General features: G+C 52.3%; 2 protein-coding genes across 2 annotated transcripts; one reads left to right on the forward strand and one right to left on the reverse strand.

Annotated features, from left to right (window-relative positions):
• The first annotated feature begins 3574 nt into the window (after positions 1–3574).
• LOC102991524 (keratin, type II cuticular Hb5) lies at positions 3575–9830 on the forward strand. Its single transcript, XM_007100912.2, is given in 11 exon segments — positions 3575–3994; positions 5307–5445; positions 5448–5514; positions 6086–6146; positions 6288–6383; positions 7037–7201; positions 7468–7593; positions 7999–8219; positions 8979–9010; positions 9641–9667; positions 9670–9830. Coding segments are annotated over 11 exon segments (1515 nt in total).
• A 5513-nt stretch (positions 9831–15343) lies between these two features.
• LOC114485165 (keratin, type II cuticular Hb1-like) lies at positions 15344–19301 on the reverse strand. The gene is made up of 4 exons (XM_028486011.1): positions 19278–19301; positions 18719–18939; positions 16186–16217; positions 15344–15495 (listed from the first exon to the last, which is right to left on the reverse strand). The coding sequence occupies exons 1-4, from the start codon at positions 19299–19301 to the stop codon at positions 15344–15346; spliced, it is 429 nt and encodes a 142-aa protein (XP_028341812.1).
• Between the last annotated feature and the right edge of the window lie 5653 nt (positions 19302–24954).

Raw genomic sequence — 24954 nt, forward strand, 5'->3', positions numbered from 1 at the left:
TTTTAAATTATGAGAGCTGGGGCTTCCCTGGTGGCGCAGTGGTTGCGCGTCCGCCTGCCGATGCAGGGGAACCGGGTTCGCGCCCCGGTCTGGGAGGATCCCACATGCCGCGGAGCGGCTGGGCCCGTGAGCCATGGCCGCTGAGCCTGCGCGTCCGGAGCCTGTGCTCCGCAACGGGAGAGGCCCACGTACAGCAAAAAAAAAAAAAAAAAAAAAAAATTATGTGAGGGCCATGGCTTTTCGAGTGGACATTCTGACACTGGGTGTGGCTTTCAAAAGGTGGGGGGAGCACCATGGGATAGGACCAAAGAGCATGATGAATGCCAGCACCCAGGACAAGAGGGTGTGGAGGAGGCTAATTGGAGTTAACCGGGCAGCCCTGGAAAGGGCATTTAGTGAGCTGCCTGCTGAGCCAGAGGAGGAGAAATCACAGCCTTCCTCTGACTAGTCCAAAAACGCTTCCTGGAAGAGGTGGCCAGCTGTTCTGGGACATTCCCGGCAAACGTGTGACCAGGGAGAAGGCTTGGGGATAGGGAGAGGGGGCCGGAGAACCCACAGGGCACATGTGGGCAGTAAATGAGGAGAAGGCCTGTAAAGAGAGATCCAGCTCCCACCCCAGCACCCAGACAGGGATCTAGTCTCACTAAGCAGTGTGCTTGGGTGATGGGTAGAGATGGGCATGGTTCTATGGGTTCTCTGTGCCTCCCTTGGGTAGAAACAGATGGCAAAGACCCAGGTCCCATAGGTCTACACAAACCCCCCAGGGCGTTGTGCCAGATTGGCCTGATCTGTGAGTTTCTCACTTGCCCAGGATGACCTGGGAACAGCCCCATAAGGACTCAGCCTACCCCTCCGGCCCAGCCCCTTCAATCCGAAGCACCATGTGGACGGTCTTCCTGAGCATTCCCCACCGGCCCTGGGCTCTGCTGCCACCTGCAGTGATGCAAACTTCACCCAGCGCCCAAGAGCACATCCCTGTGCTGGGCGGGGCCTGCCCTCCCTCCCGGCACACCCGCCCAGGGGCTCACACCTGGTTCTGAATAGTCCTGCTGGTCCTGGATGGGTCTTTTATTTCTGAAGGCAGTGGGGTACCTCCAGGTCTCCTGAGTCCCCTGGCTCCCCTTCCCCATCCTCAGTGCTTAGGCCCAATTTGAGGTGGAGGCTTGCGGGGTGTGTGTGTGTGTGTGTGTGTGTGTGTGTGTGTGTGTGTTGGGGGCCTGAGGAAACAGCTGACACAAGAGCCTCCCTCTGGGGCTAAGCCTCCGCTCCCTCCTGCTACCAAGAGGCAGAAATGGGTTTTCCATCCTGTTCAATCAGCTGAAGGAGAGCAGAGGCTCATGGGAGTTGAGAAGCGGATGAGGTTTTGTGGGCTCTCCAGGCTGGCAGAGCGGAGGGCCCGTCCCTCCTCCACCTCCCATGCTCAGGCTCCACCCTCCTCTCTTTCAAAGGGTCCGAATCCCTCTTGGCCACACCACACCATCCAGGTCTACACCACCATCAGTGAGTGAGCTCACTGTCCGAGGCTCAAGAATCCATCCCTGGATCCAGGCCCACAGGGCCCCACTTGAGGGGTGGGGGCTGGGAAACCATCCCCCCTGCTCCACAGTATAGCCTCCTCTCTCCACCCCAGACTCCACCCCAAATTTGTACACTAGTGAAATCAGGTTAAAGAAAACATTAAAAGCAACCCTGAAAGGATAATGAAATCATAAATGTGCAGAGGAGGTGAAGCCTGTGGACGGGGCAAGGAGCAGGGCCACTCTCTACTGGGTGAGGGGATGCAGGTGGCAGGGGAGTTTCTGATAGGAAGCAAGAGTCCTTTTCCTTTATACAGACCCTTTTGGTCCCCAAAGCACATTCTTGTATATTATCCACTTAATCCCCCCAACAACCCCAGAAGATAAGAATGAATCCCACATTACGGCCAAGGAATCAGAAGCTCAGAGAGGTTAAGAGCTTCCCCAAAGCCACACAGCTAGGAAGTGTCCAAGCTGACACTTAGACCAGGTCCTCCAATTTGGATTCCATTGCCCGGATTGCTAAATGCCAGCTGCTTCACCATGGGGGACTATGATCTGAAGACTATTTGGGGCCAGCTAGTGAGGCCTCCTGCTCCTTGCCTACCCAAAGTCTCTGCCCTACTTGGAAGGACAGGTGTGGGATGTGGAGATAGAAACCAGTCAGCTTGGTGCTGGGCAAAGACCTGCAGTGGACCTGGCTGTGAAGACAAGGGCAGACCCAGGACAGAACGTGGGGCATCTGAGGGAAGATTCAGGGAACCGTGGCACAGGGACAGCATTCGGTTCTGGGAGGCTCCCTGGAGGGGTTGTCACCCTCAGAAGAAGTCCCTCAGCTCTTCTTCCTGAAGTTCCTGACCCCTCAGGGGCCTGGCTATCCTTCCTCAGCACAGACTGCACCCCCAGGTCTGTGCTCAATGAACATTAAAGACTATCCATCATTATCCTAATAAATGGCCCCAGGACACACAGGGATGCAGGGATGTTAGAGGGAACCACGATTTCAGAGCCCCCAGGAGCCAGAAATCACAGTGTCCTTGGACAAAAAAAAAGCCACCTTCCCACCGCCGTCTCTGTGCAGAGCAGTCTCTGAATGTTCTTCTAGGGGTGACAATGCTGGGGCTGACAAACAGGATGAGCCCCTGCCCTGGCTGGTGGTCTTGGAAGGAAGTGAGACTCACAGGACCTGTTTCTTCTTAAAGATCCCAGGGATAGTGTCCAGAGCAAGTCCGTAGCAGCGAGGTTATCCTGGCTTCTGCCATCCTTTCAGCCAAGTGGGAGAAAGCGGCTACAGGGAGGCGCCCCCTTATCCACAAGGGGCCGTCACTGTGGCCACTGAGAGTTGCAATTCTGCGGGTGAGAAATGAAGGCTCTGGAACAGAACCTTCTAGGGTGGAATCCAGAAGGTTCTAAGGGACCACGGACCCATGGTCAAAATGGCCCCTCTGGACCCGAACCACCTCCAAGCAATGCTACCTGAGTGGGTTTGGACTCACCTGATCTATCAGCCCCTGAAACACATCAATTTACTTGAGAATGTGTTCAGTGTAGAGCCAAGAAGACAGAGGTGATGACCTCTGGTGGTCTCACCCAACCTGGGACCCTAGAACTTCTCCCTGGAGACAGTGGCCCCAGCCCCAACCCCATGCCCAGCCACCTCAGACTGCTGTGGAGTTCAAACCCGCCTCCAGGTGTGGGTGGAGACCATCTCACAGGGAGACTGCCAGAAAATTCATTACCTAATGTATGTAAACGAGCTTTGAAGATGAAAAGTGCAAACACACAGTATCCCTCATAACATCTTCAATACTTTTAGGGAGGCCCAGAGTCGCCGCTGAGCTCACCTTTAAGACGAGTCCTTAGGGAGTTGCTGGCAAACTCCCCAAGCCAATAAACAACATAAAGTGACTTTTCACTCCTTTCATGCAGCTAACCCCAGCTCTCCCCACCAATAAAAGGACCAGGGAGGATCAGAGGAGCCAGAAGCATCCTAAGCAGCGCACCCGCCGCCCTCGACACCCCAGCGCGCTCAGCCTCCATCCGCTCAGACCCACACCATGACCTGCCGCTCCTACAGGATCAGCCCAGGATGCGGGGTCACGAGGACCTTCAGCTCGTGCTCAGCTGTGGCCCCCCAAACTGGCAGCCGCTGCTGCATCAGCGCTAGCCCCTACCGAGGGGTGTCCTGCTACCGGGGGCTGACGGGCTTCGGCAGCCGCAGCGTCTCAGCCCTGGGCTCCTGTGGGCCCCGCATGGCGGGGGGCGGCTTCCGCACCGGCTCCCGCGGCCGCAGCTTCGGGTACCGCTCTGGCGGCGTGTGCGGCCCCAGCCCGCCCTGCATCACCACCGTGTCGGTCAACGAGAGCCTCCTCGCGCCCCTCAACCTGGAGATCGACCCCAACGCGCAGTGTGTGAAGCACGAGGAGAAGGAGCAGATCAAGTGTCTCAACAGCAGGTTCGCTGCCTTCATCGACAAGGTCAGTGAGGCCTGGGATGGTCCAGAGACGGCCCCAGCCCTGCCCTCCCCTCGGGAGGATCTGTAGGGGAGCCAGCATGGCAGCCAGCAGTGGTGTGAGGATTCACGGGGTTCATGCAGGGACAGTGCTGGAACACAGTAAGTGCTTGATAAACGTTAGCTGTTAGCATTCTTTTCCAAGGACAGTAGTGGGCGAGGAGGTGTGACAGTTAACCAAGCAGGCTTGGCAGCCTCCTTCATGGATGCAGAGCTGGGAATGGGGAAGGCAAGGCCGCCAGGCTGGCGGGAGGAGGCCCACCAGTGCAGAGCGTGAGAAACCCGGAACTGCCCTGAGGCTGCCTCTCCGAAAGGCCACCTCTGCATCTCCCCTCATGTCGGCTCCTACTGTGCCGGTGAGGCCTTACTCCAGCTGAGGAAGTAGCACCAGGCTCGGGTCTGGGATCGGGGGCAACAAGGGTACCTTCTTATTATCCCTTTCTCTTTAGTGATCTCAGTTAATCCTCAACGTGACTCAATGGAGTAGATATTATCATCTTTATTTTTTGAATAACAAATTGAAGCTGAGAGTTTAGTGAGCAGCTTAGACAGACTATGGTGACAGGCAAGCGAAGGGGACTCAAGGGACATGAGATCCTGACTCCTTACTGATTATGAGACAATAAGTTAGTCATTTCATACCTTGGGGTCTCTGTTTCCGCTTCTGTACTATAGGAGAAATAAGATCTCCCCCCAAAGGATTGTGAGAATTGAATAAAATTGATTGATAGGTACAGACATAGACAACGATGTGTGTGTGTGTGTGTGTGTGCGCGTGTGTGTATCTTAGCACAATTCCTGGCACCACATAGTAAATATTCAATAAATGTTTGTTGCATAAATGAATAAATGAAGAATGACTGCTAATTAACAAGTCATAGTTCAACTGATTGAGCACTTACTGTGTGTCAGAAACTGTTCTAAGCACTTTACATATAGTAGCTTGTTCAATTTTTACAACTTTAAGGAAGGTACCATTATCATCTCTGTTCTGGAAATGAGAAAACCAAGCACCCAGGGGTTAGACAAATTGCTGTTACGGTGGCAGACCTGGGAGCTGAATCAGACCCTTGGCCTCAAGCTGGGGGCACTCACACCCACAGTGCCTCCCTTGGGGACTGGGAGCAAGGCCCGCTGAGTCGCAGACACTCCATGGCTCAGCCCTTGCCTGGTCCTGGCTGTTCAGAGAACATCAGAGCAGAGGGAGAGAGAGCTCTGGGGAGGCAGGCACCTCCCCAGCTTCCTCCTGAGTCTCTTTCTCCCACCCTGGGCGGCAGGTACGCTTCCTGGAGCAGCAGAACAAGCTGCTGGACACCAAGCTGCAGTTCTACCAGAACCGCCAGTGCTGCGAGAGCAACTTGGAGCCCCTGTTCCAGTGCTACATCCAGACGCTGAGGCAGGAGGCTGAGCGTGTGGAGCCGACAGCGGGAGGCTGGCCTCGGAGCTCAGCCACGTGCAGGAGGTGCTGGAGGGCTACAAGGAGAAGTGAGTGAGCCCGACCCAGAATAACAGGGGCAGTGGGAAAGCTCCACCCACAAGCCTCTTGAAGCAGCTTCATTAAGATTCCTGCCTGTCTGTCAACAGGGGCTGCCTGGGACCCAAGGGGATGTTCAGTAGGGGCCTAGGTTTTTTCAGATTCTTTGGTTCCACCTCAACCCCGTGGAAGCCCGTGAGTCTTAGAGCTGTTTTCGGGGGAGTAAGGAAACCCAATGGGATTCTACAGCTTTCTTGTTCCTCCCACTCCAGCTCACCTTCATGACACGGGCTCCGTGCCCTTCCTGCCCGTGGCACCACCTCTCCTTGGATCTAGGATGCAAAGATGATTTTAGACTTGGGGGATGGAGTGTTACTCATCCAGAGGCAGCAGGAGTGGGGTGGAATAAGCCGGGCTGGGACAGGGCTAGCCCACGAACAATGCACAAAATAGACCAAGGAGAGGACAGGATGACATTTGCAGAGTTCATCCCTTCTGAGCCCCAGAAGAGCTTGCCCAGGAGCTGAGATGGTTGCCAAGCTCCGACCCCTCACCTCCGGCTCCTGTCTCCCCCACCCCCAGGTATGAAGAGGAGGGGGCTCTGAGGGCCACAGCAGAGAACGAGTTCGTGGTTCTAAAGAAGGTGAGGGGCTGGTCACAGGGCAGGGAGGGAGGGGCACCCTCTGTGCAGCCTCCACCGTGGTGGGTCACCACACTGACCCAGAGGCACCTTCCGGGACCCTCTTCCCACATGCACGCCCCCTCCTCTTCGCCCCACCGCCAGGACGTGGACTGCGCCTCCCTGCGGAAGTCAGACCTGGAGGCCAACTTGGGGGCCCTGGTGGAGGAGTCTAGCTTCCTGAAGCGCCTCTATGACGAGGTGAGGAGGCCCCTGCCAACCAGCCAGGAAGCGGGGAGGGAAGGCGTGAGGACTGGGGGGAGATGTTGTGTGCACATTTGCCCCCTGAGTGATGGAAGCACGTAAAGAACACGCACGCACATGCAAGAGGGGCCTGTCGTGTAACTGTCACAGACACGTGCAGGTAAGCCCCGAGGACAGTGGCGCCCAAGTGTGCTTGGACCTTTCTGTGCCGGTGAGCCCCTGGGTGTTGCAGCGTGTGTGCCTGTGTGCTGGCCTTTGTGTGTGTTGGTCTCTACATGGATATGAAAGAGTGTATGTGGGAGGGGGGTAGGGTGGGTTTCCAGTTAGAGAGGGGGTCTTAATTCCTGGACAGATCACTAGTCCTGGCATTCAGACCCCGCTCCCTTGCTGAATGACTTTGAGTCAGGCCTTTTTCACATGCTGGGCCTCAGTTTCCCCCTTTGTTAAGTCGTGGGCTGTCCCCAGCTGACCTCCAAAGCCCCTCCCAGCTGTACTGTCTTATGATGTACCTGTGTGTGAATGAAAGGGAGTACGAGTCATGTGTCATACATGACCAGTGCCGCCTCCAGGGAGTGGACATGGCCCCAGGGGTGGAGCACGTGGCCCAGACAAGGCACGAGAACCAAATGCATTGGCTGTCGGCCCCCCAGGAGCTCCAGGTCCTCCACTCCCACATCTCAGACACCTCAGTCTTCATCAAGATGGACAACAGCTGGGACCTGAACATGGACTGTTTCGTCGCCGAGATCAAGGCTCAGTACGATGACGTTGCCCGCCGCAGCCGGGCGGAGGCTGAGTCCTGGTACCGCAGCAAGGTGAGTGGCCCAGGACACCTGCCTCCTAGACATGGCACTGGGAAGGATGCGAGGTGTATAGTAGAAAAGGCTTCTTTTGTCTGGGGATTTTGATCTTTAGGGATGGTAAGAAAAGGACTGACAGATCTCAATTTGGGCGTCAGGGTGGGGCTGCCATGTCTGGCTGCACAGGCTGAGCACTGTACAACCTGCACAATCATCCGTGTTGTCCTGAATGGATGGGATGTCCCATCCTGAGCCTCAGGAGCATCTCTGCCTCCCCCAAGTGCGAGGAGATGAAGGCCACGGTGATCCGACACAGGGAGACCCTGCGCTGCACCAAGGAGGAGATCAGTGAGCTGAACCGCCTGATCCAGAGGCTGACGGCCGAGATTGAAAATGTCAAGTGTCAGGTATGGGTTCCGGGAGAGCTTGAATACCCAGCACAGGCAGACTGCAGCACCAGGCCCTTTGCCAGCAGGAGAGCAAAGGCCTGGCCCTAATCAGGCCTCAGAGTGTGCCGTGAGGAAGCAGGGGTCCAGAGAGAGGGCAGGGCCCCTGGCACATCACGCAACACTGGAGCTGGGATGAGCCGTATCACTGATGTTCCCCCTCCCTGGCCACCCTGCAACACCACCGAGGAGAGATGGTGAAAAGTGCCCATTCCTCCCGTGTGTTCACAGTCCCATTAACTACCTGTTTATTGGTAGTTAACCTACCTTTTCTCTGGGACCCTTGCCCCAGCTCCCTCAGCTCAGGGGAGCCAAGCTGCACCTTCTCTCTCTCTCATGGTCGTCCTCACATCTCCTTCCCCACAGCGGGCCAAGCTGGAGGCCGCCGTGGCCAAGGCAGAGCAGCAGGGCGAGGCGGCCCTTAATGATGCCCGCTGCAAGCTGGCCGGGCTGGAGGAGGCCCTGCAGAAGGCCAAGCGGGACATGACCTGCCTGCTCAAGGAGTACCAGGAGGTGATGAACTCCAAGCTGGGCCTGGACATCGAGATCGCCACCTACAGGCGCCTGCTGGAGGGCAAGGAGCACAGGTGGGGTTAAGGAAGACCTCGGGGTCTAGAAGGAGGAGGTCCTGGTCCTCTGGCAGTGAATTTCGCTGAGCCCAAATGTGAGCTGGATCTCTGCCCACTGCTAGTACAGCTCAAGCTTCAATAATAATGATAATTTACTGAATGCTTATTAGGCCTGTGCTAGGCGCTCATTTTAATCCTCCCAGTCCAGTGAGGTAGGTATCATTTTTCCCATCCAAAGATAAGGACATAAGGCCCAGCGTTCAGTGACTTTCTCGTGGCCACACAGTTAACAAGCACAAGAGCCAGGACCTGCACCCAAGACATGTGGCTCTAAAATCCGTTGTCTTCCAGTAGCTTCCTAAAGGAGACTGAAGCTTGGCCTGCCCCGGAGGCAGGTGCATTATAAGGATGATGCAACCCTATGGCTGTAGCTCTTCCTTGGCATCAAGCCCTTTCACACACGCTGCTGCATTCAATTCGACTCTCCTTTCTGTGAGCCTGATCCGCACTATCCAGGGTGGGCCAAGTCATGCAGATTGGAGGCAACGGGTGGAGCTCATAAACTCACTCACCTCTGCTGAAAATCAGAAGGTCTTTTCTCTGTGGTCACAGAATAGTTAAAGAGAGTGAGCATTTAATACAGACTTTGGGGGAGCACTTCCTGCCTCTTGGGGGTTGGATCTGTACACAGGAAGGCCCTCTCTGTGCCCAAGCAACCATCTGCCTCAAGGAATCCAGCTCAGTGCCCAGAGTTAACGGAGCTTTCTTTCCCCTTAGGCTGTGCGAAGGTGTGGGCTCTGTGAATGTCTGTAAGTACCCGCTTGAAACACCCCTAGAAAAATGGCTTTGTTGATGGGCAGATCTGAACCTGACAGCCTAACCCACTAAACCCGGAATGTTCCGGGCCTGGGAGGGAGAGGGCCTTTCATGCCCCCCTCTCCCCCGGCTCTTCCCTGGAGGCACTAAACGAAGGCATAGTTGAGCGCCACCCACTGGTGGAGATGTGAACTGCAGGCCAGGGTAATAAGGGCACAGTAGCTTTGCCCCTCTGAGTGTAGGGGTCCTCGATTCCTTCTCACCCAGGTACCCAAGAACAGCGGTCCCCAACCTTTTCGGCACCAGGGACCAGTTTCGTGGAAGGCAATTTTTCCACGGAGGTGGGGTGCGGGGCGGTGATGGTGGAGTGATGAGGAACAGCAGATGAAACTTCGCTTGCTCACCCACGGCTCACCTCGTGCTGTGTGGCCCGGGTCCTAGGGGTTGGGGACCCCTGCCCTAGAAGGCTGAGATGCTGAGGAGAACGGGGTCTGAGTTATGAACCACTAAACCCCTTTGAGAAGGAGGAAGCTCCTGCGGTGCAGAAGCCCTTAGGGCCTGTCCTGGGGTTGGTGACATCACAACAGGCCACTCAGCCCTTCCTGTCGCCTCTCTTCCCACAGGCGTCAACAGCTCCCGCGGTGGAGTCACCTGGGGGGCCTCATGTGTAGCGTCACCCCGGGCCGCCAGATTGCCTCTGGCCCCATGGCCACTGGGGGCAGCATCACAGTGATGGCGCCCGACTCCTGCGCCCCCTGTCAGCCCTGCGTCTCCAGCTTCAACTGCGGGAGCAGGTCCGTCCTCTTTGCCTAGAGTCCGAGGCCCCGCCTGCATCCCCCGGGCACGGAATGGTGTGTGAATGGAAAATGTGTGCTTGCTGCCAGAATCTTCCACGTGTTCCTCCAAGGGAAAGAGCCTCCACTGCTCTCCACCACCTTCTCATTTTAGGGAGTTGTTTCATGGTTCTCCAACAGACTTCAGTTAGAGAGAGTCATTCCCAGCCCTTTTACTCAATTCCGATTTGACTCCTAAATACCAGTGGCCAATTTGTATTATTCACCAGGTTCTCTGGGACCCTACTGGTCACCCAGGGCCGCTGGACATTGTGAAAATTTGGCCTTCTCCTGGCACAAGGAGTAAGCCTAACTATACAGCCTGGTCTCCCACAACCTGAGAATCAGAGAGGAAGCAGCACCCGGCCACTTCCAGCAGCTCCCCTCTCCTGGCCGGGAAGGTCTCTGCAGGAAAGAATTGCCCCTTGGTCATTTTTGTTTGTGTTTTGCTTGTCTCTCTAACCAACTGCCTTCTTCTGGGTTAACCTGTTCCAGCCAAACTCCTCCTGTGACCTCCGAGTTGAGAGGCCCATTATGGGGGGTGGGATTCTTTTGACTTTGGACAGGTCTTGCTATTCAATACACCATTATACATTTCAAAGAAAACACCATGGTTGCTCCAAGGTCACCCCCTGCTGGTGCAGGAGGGATCTGTTCAATGCTGAGTGGGTGGGATGGAGCAGGTGAGGCGACTACCTGGGTCTCCCTCTTGCTATGACTGTCTGTGGGTGCCTCGCCTTCTGGGTTGTCTCAATCCTTGTTTCAATAAATGTTGCTGCTGTGCAAAGACATGTGATCTTGTGAACAACACTGTCTCTGTACCTGCAACATGTCCGACGCTCGGAGCCCTCTGGCCCCATCTCCAGCTGGCCAGTCCTTTCCAACCCCATGCAGTGTTTCCCAGCCCTCCAGTGATTCTGCCTCTTCCTGTCCACTTCCATAGCCTGATTCCAGCTCAGACCCCTCAGGCCTGGACCACAGCTCCAGATCCCCACATGACCTCTTTCTCCCCATCCGCACCCCGCAAACCCCGCTCCCCAGCAGCAAGAATCCCAAACTCATAGCTCTCCTCCCCTACTGCCTGGTTCACACCACTTCCCAGCATATGCATGTGCTCCTTATGGCAAACACAGGCTCCTCCATCTCCTCTTTCCCCACCTGCTCCTCAGCCCTGTGCAACCCCTCCATCCAGATGCTCACCTTCCCAGATGCAGGCTCCACCCAATGGAGACAAGTCCGCCGCCTGAGGCCTCCCAGGACTATCCCACGTGGACACGTAGGCTACCCCACACCCCTCCTCCCATTTGCCTTTGCTCAGCACTCTCTCTTCCCCCCTTCCCTACCCTCCCTCCCCCCACACACACACATCCCCCACTTCCTGCCCCACAGTATCTCAAACCCTGAGGATCTCTGGTTCTTTCTTTGTGGCTCGTGGCCAGGTGTGTCACTGGGTGTGTCTGGACACTGGATCAAGTTGGAAGTTCCTGGAGAGTAGGAAGTGTCTCCTCCTGGCTTTGACCCCCAACCAAGTCCCAGGATGGGGCTCCAGAACACGTCAGGCCTGAGATGGTTGGAGGAACTCAGGCAGCTGGTAGAGCAGGAGGTGTAGACATCGGCCCTCTTGGGCTCACCTCCATTTCTCCATTAGGAGAACAGGCTGGCCATCACTATTCCAGGCAGATGTCCCCCTGCCGGCCTCCTCTGCTGCCCCATCCCCCAGCCTGTCCCTGGGAGGAAATGTTAAGGGCCTGTGCATTCTGATGAATCCTCATCTCAGACCCAAAGAGCTATAACTCCACTGGAGGCCCCTCCCGAGTGCTCAGGCTGCTGCTGTTTGAGGTTTGCCAGCTGACACCAGACAGGCCTCCTCCAAGTTTCTGGCCCCCTCTCCTTCTTTCTACCATCTCTCTGGGCTTCAAGGGCATGGTCATACTCACAATAGGCCAACATTCAGTTTAAGGCACGTCATTCATCCACAGGAAAGGTTAAATCTCCAGGGCTGAAACGTCAGGAGATCAAAATCTGAGCATCAGGTCTGCCATGTCTCAGAGAGACGCTGGGCAAGAAGTGGCCTCCATGCTCTAGGCGTCAGCCTGGGGGCCTGTGCAGTGAGTCTGTGCTTGGGGAAAACACCTTGATGTTACCTTGGGTCTGGGCCAAGCATAACTAAAATGCCAAACCTGGTACCCAAAAATATGACACCGTGCATTGAAAAGTCAAACAACCAGGAGCTGGGAGATATCGATAAGCTTTTTAATAAGTTTCCATGTTTTGTGTGCATGGCAGCCCGAGGTGCCATCGGCTTGTGAAGATGAAACCTCTCCCCACCACCCTCCTTGCCGCCAACGGCAAAAATGCAGAGCAAGCTCTTCTCTTTTCAAAGGATTCTGGGTCTCCCACAGCTCTCTCCTGAGAAAAGAGTTATTCCTTGCCGAGAGCCAAGGGCACGCTCCAAGAGCAACTGAGGATTGAAGTTTCATTAGAAAAAAAAAAATGTTAAGGAGAAGACAAGTGGTCTGAATCTCTCAATCAAGAGCAAGCCAGAAGAGCAAGGGGGCCCAGACAATAAAGTAGGCCCATGTTGGTGGCTCCAGGATTCTTTCTTGGGCTCTTTTTTTTTTTTTTTTTTTTTGAAACTCCACAAACCAAGCTGAGAGCCCCATCAAGAGCAAATCAGACCTTCTATCCATACTCTACTCCTCTGCAAACATTCAAGGCCCCTCCCCAAAATACACAGGCTCTCCAAAGGATAAGGAAGTATGGATTATAGTGCTTTCAAAAAATCAAGTAAGCTTGGGCTTTGGGGTCTTCTTGGTTCCTTTCGGAGGCCACCAGCACTCTTCCACCAAGTCTCAAATCCCCTCTGCTTTGGACCATCCTCACAAACACCCACACCCAGGCTGCTCCTTCTCCCGGGCCTGGTGTTGCCAACTATTCCCTGCTTCAGCCCTTGGGATCTCGGGAAGTACAAACTGGAGCTGTTACCCACCTGAACCAAGCATGGTGAGAAATGCAGGGTAACCACATGATCAAGGAAATCACAAAGTGTAACCCTCTTTAGAATGGACAGGGACATTGGAAATGACCATCGGGGAATCACCTCTTGTCTGGTTACCCCGCTCCTATACCCTTGGTGCTACTGAACAGTGGTGGTGAGAGGCAAGTAGCCAGGGAAGGGAGTGGGTCAAGGGAGCACTCGGAAGATGAGCTTCTGCGTCAAATACGGAGGAAACACTAGAGGCACAAATATGCATAATACACACCCTCCACCACCACCATCAGAAAGGAGAGGTAGACCCTCCCCCATTTCTACCACCTCCCCTTCCCCAGCCCCATCCTGGTACAACGCCTTTCCCTCCGCAGAGCAGATCTAGTGGCCTTTTGAACCTGATTTTCTCCCCAGCTCAAACTTGGTGGAATCCAGACCATGCTGTGCCCAAGATGCAGCCCCTGCAGGACCCTCTAAGCCCAGGAGGCAGAGACTAGGGGGATACCACATGAAGAAAGATCTGGAGAAAGATCCCAGAGTCCCAGGGGACCAATGTGCCCCTTGGAGACGCCTTCTGAAGTCATCCCTGGTATTGCCAGGGAGAACTACTCAAAGGTTTTTCCATATCTTGAGATCAAATATGTATTCTTGTGACAAAATATCTTCTACCCAATCAGGTCTCTTTTTAAATCCCTTTTTATAAATCCCAAATAACATAAGGTGAGAGAAGTAAGAGTCTTTCCTATAAAACAAGTGAAAGAAGGTTGCCCACCAGAAACCCCTCTCTCCATCTTATCACGTCCAGGGGGGACACCCTTTGCATCTGAGGGGACTCTGAACAGACTTCCCTGGTGGGACTTCTTGAGGACTGTCAATTCAGGAATAGGCCGGAGACAGAGGTCTCCAATCAACTGTCTCTGTCCAGGCCATCAGGGCAAATGTCCTCCCACCAGAAGTCTGAGTTTTAATTCTGGATCCCCACATAAGAGGCATGTGTGAACTGCCCCATTATAAGGTCTGTCCAAGATTCTTGGAGAGCAGAAGCTGTGGGGAGATGTTTCTACAAACATTTCCAGGAGGTTCTTTTATGTCGCCTTCCACCCCTTATCTCTGGAGTGTCATAAGGTAGGATCACTTGGAACCTCTCATCCGGAAGCATTCTGATGCACCATGATTTTATTCTCAAGGAACAACCAAGGCAAGGCAGTGGAAAGTACATGACCATTGACATTTCCTAGACCTCAGTTTGGATCCTGGACTAGCTGTGTGACCTTAATAAAGTTATCAACTTCTCGGGACCTTAATTTCCTTGTCCGTGAAATGAAGATAATACTGTTGCTGTGAGCAATGGATGAAATACATGCATGATGCCCCAGACACTTAGCTGGTACTTCTGAACACAGACTCCATTCTCCTCCTCTCTTCTGCCTTTGTCCCCACCTCACCCGGCATGGGTGGCCCATACTGGCTCTGACCTTTTGACAAAGTCAGAGGAGAATGGCAAAGAGATGAATCTGATCCTGTGAGAATCAGAGGGAAAGTCACCTCAACGGCCAAATTATCTGAGCCACCCTCACAAACCAGTGACTCTCAAACTTTAGTTCTTATAGGAGTCACCTGGGAGCTTGTTTAAATTCAGATTCCTGGGTTCATCCCTAGAACTTCTGATTCAGTAGTTCTGGGTGGAGCCCAGCATCTGCATATTTAACAAGTCCCCTCACCCCCGGCCCCTCGGGGATCCTGATGTCAATGGTGGTCCACGGACCACACTTGGAGAAGCACTGAAATAATCAGGGAAAACAAGGAAGGGCGCAGGCACTGACCTGGTTGCTAAGAGAAAATCTCTGCCGTGACATTTAATCACACACACCAAAAGAGAGAAGGAGCCATACAGGAATCTCCCAAATACAAAAAAACTCCAAATCACCAATAATGAAAACCTAGGAAGATTAGCCTCAGTCTTCGCATCCTGACATATGCGTAGTTGGGGGATGCCCTGGGAACATACAACCTCTCAGATCAAGCGAAGGGACTCCCAGAGCCCCAGCCCCACTTCCCCTGCTGCCCCCTCAACACTGAGGGGCTATACAGAGCCCCTCGTCCAAGGGCAAAGCACAAGGGTGCACCCATGCCCTGCCGTCCCCTACCTGGCTCCCTGCCCAGAGGGCCTGGCACATAGTCAGTTCTTAGTAAATGTCTACTAACCTGAAGTTAGTTGGAGAAGAAAATGACTAAACAGTTTATACCAAAAAGCCTTTACATCCTTTCCTGGACCACAGCGAGGGGAGAATCAATGGAGGTGGCAAGAATGCCAAACCCAGGGTTGACAGTCAAAGAGTAAATCATAACTCCAGTGAGAGGGAAACTGGAGAGTTAGTTCTGGCTTCCCAGCGAGGGACAATCTCTAAACTGACATTTGGGCCTGAGAGAGAAAAGATTTCCCCGTTCCTCCACTTTCCACCCTCTCCCCGTCAGACCCCATCTGTCCAGAGTCCCACCCCCCATTACGCAAACCGCATAGATCTCACACTGGAACAGGCCCCCACTACAGAGGGGGAGCAGAGAGCACTGCTGCCGATGGCCATGCCTCCCAGGCCACGAGGGACGGTGGAACCGAGGTCCCCGCAGACCATGCCACCCTGGGAACGGTTCACACCTGTAAGGAGACAGCGGGTCTGAATTCCCTTCCATTCCGGACATGGTGTGACCCAGAATTTTTCTGGAACAAATGATTAACTCTCTTCACATGCTAATGGACCAATGACATGAATCTTTTTAAACGACAGGAAAAGCTAAACCCATTGCCATCTTCTTGAAGGAGTATGATTAGCAAGTTGGACCCCTAAATCTACTTGACTAATGTTGCAATGTTGGAACCTTTAGGCAAAAACTGACTGATCACAGGAGAGGAATCATCTAGAAATATGGCTGCTGGAAAGGTGAGGGGAACAGATAGACACCTAGACTAGGGGCTGCATACACACTGAATTATTAAAGATACAGATTTAAGAGATGCTTTCAGTAGCCCTAGCTGATCAGAATACACAGCTCATGTTTTTTTCTCATAAAACATTGTACCACTTGAGGAGCATTCTGTGTGGCTGAAAGACTTGGGTGACTTCTGCAGAACTAATTAGCGGGTCCGAATTTGCCACAGGCATAAGCTTAGGCTTCATGGATGCTCCAGATGGATCCACGTAGGGGCCAAATATTTTGGACCATCCATTTCTATCAGCTCCCTCACCCAGTGCCCTGTGGACAGAGGTTCAGTCACCAGTTAGGGGCAACCCGATATTAAGGCCACAGACACCCAAAGAACCATGCCCACCCACATCCCCAAACTTGCAGATATTGATGGAGCCCGTGCCTTCCCACACCCTGCAGGGGAGAGGAGAGTGAGCAGTTAGCACCTGGTTCCTCTGTTCTTGAAGCAGGCCTGTTCTCCTCCATCCTGAAGCGGGGAGGGGGAAACATGAGGGGTGGGGCCTGCTGCAGAAGGCTCAGGGCCAGCCCTGCTCCTGGGGATCCCCAAAGGACAGCGGAATGTTAGTTTGCAGGATCCAAAAGGCCACGTTATGCCCTGTTTACTTCTCGGCCATGGAAACTCGGGGTGCTGAAAAGTAGGGGTGGGGTGGGGTCACCCTCCTTGTCCCTGTGCTAGGGAGAAAGGTGATGGGAGCAGCTACTGCCGAACGGGACACCTCTGGGTAGGAAAAAGCTTCCTAGCATCCAAATGGATCCGTGTTTATCTCACGCTTTTAAATGTCACCCCAGACACGCACCTGACTTGATAAATTCAGAGGGAGGGAGGGAGGGTGGAGAGTGTGGTAGTTAAGAGCCTGGACCCTAGAGCCAGGCTGCCTGGGCTCAAATCTGGCTGAGCCACTTACTAGCTGGGGGACCTTGCCCAAGTCACCTAACCTTTCTGTGCCTCAGTTTCCTCAGCTCTAAAATGGGGATGATAGTACCACCTCATAGGATTGTTATAAGCTCTATGTGTAAAGTGCCCGCAGACAGAGCCTGGCATGCAGTAAATCTGATGTAAGGGTTTGCTGTGAGCACTGTAAACATTTCGTTATGATGAGACATTATACCAGGACCTTGCACTCTTCATAAACACCTGTATTTTCTGTTCTATGTCTGCCCCCTTTTTTAAAAAAACTCCCAGCTTCAAAACTTTTCCTCTGCTCTGATTTACTCTGCCTGACTCAGAACACTTCTCCACTGCACAGCTTCTCAGGGGATATATGCTTCCAGCTCACCTTCCTCCTACGTGAACCTGGCTTTGCCACAGCCTCGGAACTGTGCCCTTCCAGAAGATTCTATTCTAGCAAATGCCCATCACGGTGCCTGTTGGGCCACAACACTGGCAGCAGCTATCTCCAAGTTGAGTGATCATGCCTGCTTTTATTTTCTGTGTTTTCCGCAGTGAGCATTATTTGTATAATCTAATTACACACATTATATTCAAAAGGAGAAGGTCTATTAGAAGGGCAGTGGCCACCATATGCAAATATACTAAACCACCTTTTAAAATCTCATGTGTAGGGAACGATGCATCATTCATTATATGATTGAGTTATCAGCACACTAATGATGATTTCCGTAATGAAAGTAAGTTTCAGGGTGCAAATGCCGAGAGCCACACTGAGTGCTGGCACGTGGATTGGGGACTTGCGGGTGCAAAGGAGGAGACTGTGCTGGTGGCTTCACTCAAAATCCTGAGGAAATAGACAGAAAAGTTCCCCTGCTTCGGTCAGTCATGGCCAGCTGCTTTGGGTGCCACTCTTGTCAGATTTCTAACACTACCCAGGTTAATAAAGAGTCTCTCCATGGGTGCAGCCCTGTCCGGCCACCCTGGATAAAGATATTCTAATTCTGATAATAACCTGTTTCTACGTACACTTACTATGTCCCGTTAACTCTTTGAATCCCTGCAACAGCCTGAAGCAGTGGATTTTATGATTATCTGTTTTACAGATTAGGACACTGAGGCATAAATGTTCGAAGCTAGTCAGTGTAGAGCTGGGATCTGAAGCCAGGTGATCTGGCTCACAGCCTGTGATCTTAACCTCTATACTCTACTCCCTGGTCTAGCCTGCTCCCTGGGATGGGATTCAACTCAGAGGCCATAATGACATGGCCACCCAAGGCTAGAGGCCCATGTACCATCCGATGTGTAAATCCACATTGCTCCCTCCCAGGCTGACTTCACCTGACCCTGATTCTTGGCTCAAACTGTCAGCACAGCCTGAAGTGCCCTGTCCCTTTCCTGCCCCCTTAGCTCCTCTACCTCCTCCCCTGAGAAGCCTCTGACATCCTCCCTGGGACACTAAGCCCATCCTCACCTGGAGGATGGATGGATTTGTGTCTGCCCCTGTCTTCCCTCCCGGGCAAGGATACTGCGCTGCTCCTGTCTATTCGCTGGTCCTGAACCCCAGACTATCCAGGCTGATAGGATTCCTTGTCTGTGCATCTTAAATCGAATGGCCTTTAACAAACCTTCTGAGTGATTGCAGCTTTCACAACCCACTGAGATGTGACTGCAGAAACACCCTTTCAGCCAACAGGGTAGAATAGTTACCTGGGAACGAGCTTTAGGTGCAGCTGGAGGGGCAGTGCGGGAAGGGAGAGAGATCGCTGGAGTGCTAGCCAGGAGGCTGATGCAGTTCTAGCTTAGCCACTAGCTAGCTGCGATCTTGGACGAGCCCTTCCCCTCTCTGAGCCTCAGTTTCCCTATCTGAGAATGGGGAAATGGCGGGACTCTCTAGATCTCTAGAGACTTTGCCAGTTTGAATGCTCTCTCCCTGGAGATGAGTCAGTGAGGCACTCTTCTAGCCCGGAGTGGGGATGTGAACTGACCCTGGACCCATCCTCACCGGCTCTCCTCGCCCTCCAGCAGTTTGCGATAAGTGGAGATCTCCACGTCCAGGCCCAGCTTGGAGTTCATCACCTCCTGGAACTCCTTGAGCAGGCAGGCCATGTCCTGCTTGGCCTTCTGCAGGGCCTCCTCCAGCCCTGCCAGCTTGCAACGGGCATCATTAAGGGCCGCCTCGCCTTGCTGCTCCGCCTTGGCCACGGCAGCCTCCAGCTTGCCGCACTGCAGGGAAGGAGAGGAGGGAAGGGGCTTGAGAAGAGTGCAGGCTGTGGAACCCTGGTGGGTCTCCCATGGCCTTGGTCATCCCAGTTCACCTCCATTCAAAATGGTCAGCTTCTAAATTACCTAGGCAGGGAAATCACAGCCATTTGGAGCTTTCTTCCTTCGTTTCTTAAACCACCTTATTGTAAAACTCAAGTCCATGGTGAGCCATTAGGGGAAGCAAATGTTAGCACTAGAATTGGACTAACAGTAATGTAAGATAATTATCTTGTATTTTTATACTGTTGCTGTTTACCAGGCACTTTCGCAGATGGTATCTTATTTGACCATGAAGTTACCCCTGAGCTTGTCAGAACAGGCATCGTTATTGCCATTATGCAGATGAAGAAACTGAGAGTCAGAGACCTTGTGACTTGCCCTGAGCTACCCAGTTAGTTAGTGCTAAGCCCAGATTCTCAGAGGCCACTGTATGGGGTCTCATTCCTTGGCCCACTGAGGCCAGCATGCTGGAAGAAGTTCCCCACACACTAACTATAGCTCCATCCTTTTGCCCAGCTTAAGAAAGTGTAAGGCATTCCTACAACTCAATAGCAAAAAAAAAAAAATAAAGACAGAAAAAATTAACCCAATTTTTTATATGGTCTAAGGACTTGAATACACATTTCTCCAGACAAGACATATAAATGGCTAACAGATACATGAAAAAAAAGTTCAACATCACTAATCATCAAGGAAATGCAAACCAAATCCACAATTTCCCAGGCTATCAACTGTCTGTTAACTTTATAGTCTTTCATTGAAGTAGAATTCTTAATTTTGATGTGATCATGTCAATCTATTTTGTTATCTTGTGGTTTTGATTTTTAAAATTTTTTGTGTCGTTTTGATTTTTAAGTTTTGCTTAAAAGTCTTTCCCCACCCTTAAGTTACAAGGATATCCTCTTACATTTTCTTCTGTTTGCTTTATACTTTCATCTTTCATGCCCAGGCCTTGCATTCATCTGAGGTCCCCCATGGTATATGGTACAAACTGGACTCCGGCTCTACATAGGCTTTCCATACAGTGGGTCTCTTTTTACTAATCTCACCAGCTGAATAAACAGCCCTTTTCTTGTTGCTACCTTCATCAAATACTAAGTTTACCTTACATCAAAGGGCCTGTTTTGAGCTCTCTCTTCTGTTCCAGTGGTCCAATGGTCCATTCACCTGCTCCTACACAGGTACTAGACATTTTTATTACTGTGGCTCTCGAATCCTCAGACATTCTCTTTGCTTTCCATTTCCTTTTCTTTTTTTTTCATATTCTTTTCCATTATGGTTTATTACAGGATATTGAATATTGCTTTCCTTTTTCATAACTGACTTTACTATAAATGGACTTTATTTTTTTGCATAAAAATTATATTGATCTTATCAAGTCCCGCAAAAGAAATTCAGATGGAATTTTATTGCATTATACTTATAAATTAGAGGGAATTGATATCTTTAGAATATCAAGCCAAATTATGTCCGAATATGATATAATTCTACTTAATCAGATTTTCTTGTATTTTTAATAGTAAAGCCTTACACTGTTTTTCATAATGCCTATGAATACTCTTTTGCTATATCACAACTACTTCACTGTTTTTATCACTCTTAGGAATGGTATCTTTATTTTTCTATTTATTTTCCGATTGGTTGCCACTGATACAGAAAAACACTTTTAATTTTTGTAAGTTGACCTTGTAACTGGAAGCACTGCTCAACTCATCCTATTATTTCTAGAGTTTATTGGTTGATTTTTGTTGGGTTTTCTATGTAGCTGATCCTATTGTCTACAAATAATGCCAGTCCTACCTCTTCTAATACTTGTACATATTTATTTTCTTGGCCAGGCACTTGGCCAGTATGTCAAGCATGGCATTGAGAGTGGGCGTCCTTGTCTTGCTCCCAGTCTTCATTGGAATGAGCCCCAAGTTTCATCCTTTAGGTCTGACACCCTCTCAGCTCCACCAGTGCTCATCTACTGCCCTTTGAATAGTTCTGTGCTTTTCTGCCTTTCTTCACCTGGCAGTGCCTCCACACTTCCAACTTTTCCAAGCCCTTCCCACCCTTCAAAACCCAGCTCAAGCCTGACCTTTTCCACAGAGCCTCCCTGATTACCCCCAGCTCAAGGTGAGCTCAGCCCCTGAAACAGAGGAGAGAGGCACCTTGTCAGGTAATTGGCAATCAATCACAAACTGCCTTGAAAACCAGGTGTCTCTTACCCGTTTAACTTGTACCTATTTCCGAATCTACCCGACTGAGCAGTCAGCTCCTGGAGGACAGAATACACAGTTGTGGAGTATGTGAAGGTGCCACGATTTATCAGCTCCAGGTCATAGGCCTCAGTGTGTTGTAAGTTCAAGGTCAAGAAGGCAAAACTGGAGGCGGCAAGATTGGAGAACAAAGCAGGCAAAGGCGAGGCAGTCCCCGTCCTGGTCACAGGCGATGCAGGCTCAGCCTCGGGTGCTTTCACAAAGACCATCTCGTTTCATCCTTATGGAGGCCCAGGAGGCCAATGTTCCAATCCTCGCTTTTCAGACGAAGAAGCAAGGCACACAGAGAGGGACTAGCTTGTCACACAGCTAGTCAGAGTCAGAAATGGGATTGCATCCACACCTCCTGACTCTCAAATCCTTTACTTCACTGCAGCAGCCTCCTTGCTTCCACGGCCAGACAGCAGACAGGCACAGCCAGGGCCAGGATAGTCCTCTTGAGCCCAGTGATTCTACCTCCAGTAATTTATTTTAAAGAAATTATTAGAGATGTGCACAAAGATATATTCGTGAATGAACATCACAGAGTTGTTTATCAAAAACCCATGAAGAAGGGACCAAAAAGTAAAAGGCTCATGGATATTAAGACAAGAAGAAATGACAAAAGTCAGAGCATCCATGGGTCACAAGCCAGGCAGACAGGTAGGTTACCACCAGAAAGCCACACAGTTATGAATAAGGCCCGGTGATGCTTGCAGACCCAGGGAGGTAGGCAGGAATCAGAGGAGCAGAGCTACAGGGCAAGCTGTCCTTCCAGGCAGCGGCGACAGGTCAGCCCCCAGGCCAACTCAGGCCAGCCGTGTGAAGGGCAGGCACAGGGCACAGGCCTTGGCGACTGAACCAGCCTGGGATTTGGCCAGAGCCTTTATAGCCCGTGGTGAGGGCGGGACGCAATCCAGCCTGGAGCCCAGGTGGAAGAGAGCAGCCTGTCAGGCTGCTGCTGTCGCCTTGTCAGCTTCCTGTCTACGGCTGTTTTCAAGGGGCTCACCCTGTCTCAGTTCTCTCTGTTCCGGGCCATTTACAAATAGGTGCTCTAATTCAAGTTTTCTAAGGCGGCCATGATTACCTCGTAAAGCTAGCTGCAGGGCTGTGGGCTGTTTTCTGCTCACGCAAGGGTGACACTTCACAGCCGATGTTCACTGTCCCTTTGCGAGGTTCTGCTGGCTGCATGCAACCCAGACCGGTCACCTTGTTAAAGTACTCAGGGTGGGGGGAGCACCTCCTGCCTCTAGATACTCGCCTCATCCTCCCAGCATCCCAGCGAGGCCTGGATTGCCGTTCATATTTTACAGGTAAGGAACCTGGGGAAACATCGCTTGTCACGGGTCACAAAGCTAGTAAGTGGCAGAGCTGAGCTTCCAACCATGCTTTTTATCTCTGGAGTCCATGCTACCGTCATCTCCCATCAGGACAGGAGCCTGGGTACACTCACAGCTCCCCCAACCCAAAGAGGTGGGTGTGTCTACACAAAGACCCTCAGTGAAGGGTCCAATTTGATACTGAGCTTGCTGGGTTGGGGCAGATGTGCAGGATCGGAGGACAGAGGCACAATTACCAGCGTGGTGATAGAGAAATGCTTCGTGGAAGACCCGCCATCTTGCATCCCTCAGCATCTGACCGAGACTTAATCTCACGTACCCATTGCATGTGCTTTGAGAACCGTCCAGATGCTCACCAGTTCCAGCTTCAAAGGCTGGCCACCTTCCTTCAGTTTCCCTCTCAGCCATGGATTTCCCAGGCCACCGTGCTTCTTGCCTCCGGCTCTGAGCTGGCCTTCCCACAGAGCGCGAGGACCAGGACCAGAACCCAGGGCTCCGGACTCCTAGGCTAAGCTTCCTTCCACACCTTCAGAACTAGAACTGAAGGCCCTTGTGTCCTTCCCTGGAGGGTTGGACAGATCAGAGAGGCCAAAGGAAGGTGGCCAGATGGGGTGGCCACCAGCCAGGCCTCCTGACACTGCCCTTGTCCCCGCAGGTGTCAGCAGCTCCCGGGGCAGGGTCGTCGGTGGGGACCTCTGCATGTCGGGCTCCTGGCCGGTGACGGGCAGCGTCTGCAGCGTCCCTGCAGCGGGAACCTAGGGGTGAGCACCGGCCTGTGCGCCCTGCGGCCAGCTCAGCAACACCTGCGGAGGGGGTTCCTTCGACCTGGGGAGGTGCTAGGTGGCCCCCAGGGAGAGCCAGAGAGGCCCCTTCTGCCTGCCAGACATTCCACTGCCCCCACTGCCAGCTGAGAACAGCGGTAGCTGCTCCAAGATCTCTCCACTTGGCTGTCCTGGAGACTCTTCCAACACAGCAGACCTTCAAGCTGTACTCACTATTTCCCACTCTCTCCACCAGTGTCTCCTGCTGGCTCCCCCCGGTCAAGATCATCCACACAGTTGCCCAAACCTGAACCTACATGATCTATCCGGGCCTTCACCCTCACCCTCAAAACCAATTAACCCCCAAGGGCTTTCCTTTTCTACCTCCTAAGTACCCCTCTCATCCACCCCTTTCCTCTCTCTCTCTGCTGCTACCACCCACATTCCAGCCACCACCACCACCTTGGTTGGAGTCCCGCTCATCTCCCCTGCCAATCCATACTATGCAGCAGCCAGAGAGATCTTACAAAACACAGATCTGACCTTTCAGTGGATGAAGTCCAGACTCTTCACCATGGCATGCCAGTCCTGTGTATCTGGCTGTGACCCACCTCTCAGTGTCTCTCATCACTCCCCATTGCCCCGCTCCTTCCTCCCCTGCTCTGACTCAGGGGCCCTGAACACTTGTCAAAAGAGGGCTGGACAGGGGCCCTACAAGGGCTTTTTCAGTTCTGACCTTCTGGGGGAAGTGACTCTGAGCTCTGCTCTGGGATTGTAACACCTCCTTCCCAGGGACTTAAGGAGGATTCTGTAATAGCTGCCAGCCTTAGGAGGTCATCCAGGTGCCACCTGGGGAAGCCCAGGGAGGCTCCACATTTCTGGAGGTGATGCACCTGCCTTTCACCTACCAACTCAAGGGACCAAGCGGGACTGACATTGCATACTTGCCTTCTGTTAGAACCTCCTGTCCTGAGTCCCTGAGCCCTACCTCACACCTTACAAAAATTTTTAAAGAATTATAGCAGTTCTAACTACAAGGAACAGAGACCATTCAAAATGAAAAGGGGCCTCTGGGCTCCTAATCTCCTACAGACAGGAAGCAGGCTAAGAACACACGGGTTCTTTATCATGGAAAAAAAAAGGATGATACAGAAGGCGGAGCCAAGATCCCAAAGGATAGAGCCAAGAGCAGAGGAGAACCACTTCCAGGGAGCAAAACTAGGCACAAGTCAGATATACTCCCTGCTACTACAACAGGAGGAATTTACAGTGGGTGCCTGACTGTACTTAGAGTTGTTATGAATCAGGGACTTCCAAGTGCCTCCAGCTTTTCCTCTTTCTAAACAGGAGTGCGGGAATTCCCTGGCTGTCCAGTGGTTAGGACTCAGCACTTTCACTGCCGTGGGTCCGGGTTCAATCCCTGGTCAGGGAACTAAGATCCCGCAAGCAATGTGGTGCAGCCAAAATAAAAGTAAAAATTTAAAAAATAAATGAGAGTGCAGACTATGGCTATCCTATCCCATCTCACCATTGCATGATAGGTGTGGTGGACATAAATAATTGCCATTTAACTCACAGGACTTCAGACTGAGGTAGACCATAATGGGGGAGCTGCAACAAAAGAACCATATCCCA

Source organism: Physeter macrocephalus, unplaced genomic scaffold, assembly GCF_002837175.3.
Source record: "Physeter macrocephalus isolate SW-GA unplaced genomic scaffold, ASM283717v5 random_561, whole genome shotgun sequence".
Taxonomy (NCBI): Eukaryota; Metazoa; Chordata; class Mammalia; order Artiodactyla; family Physeteridae; genus Physeter; species Physeter macrocephalus.

Bases quoted from the DNA above. Each gene is read 5' to 3' on its own strand.
- LOC114485165 (XM_028486011.1), bottom strand. From the start codon at position 19,301: ATGCCTGTTCTGACAAGCTCAGGG. The intron at 18,940-19,277 runs GTAACTTCATGG...CCTTCCCTGCAG, and splicing joins CTGTTCTGACAAGCTCAGGG to TGCGGCAAGCTGGAGGCTGC. The intron at 16,218-18,718 runs GTGAGGATGGGT...TCTCCCCTGCAG, and splicing joins CTGGAGGGCGAGGAGAGCCG to GGTGTGGGAAGGCACGGGCT.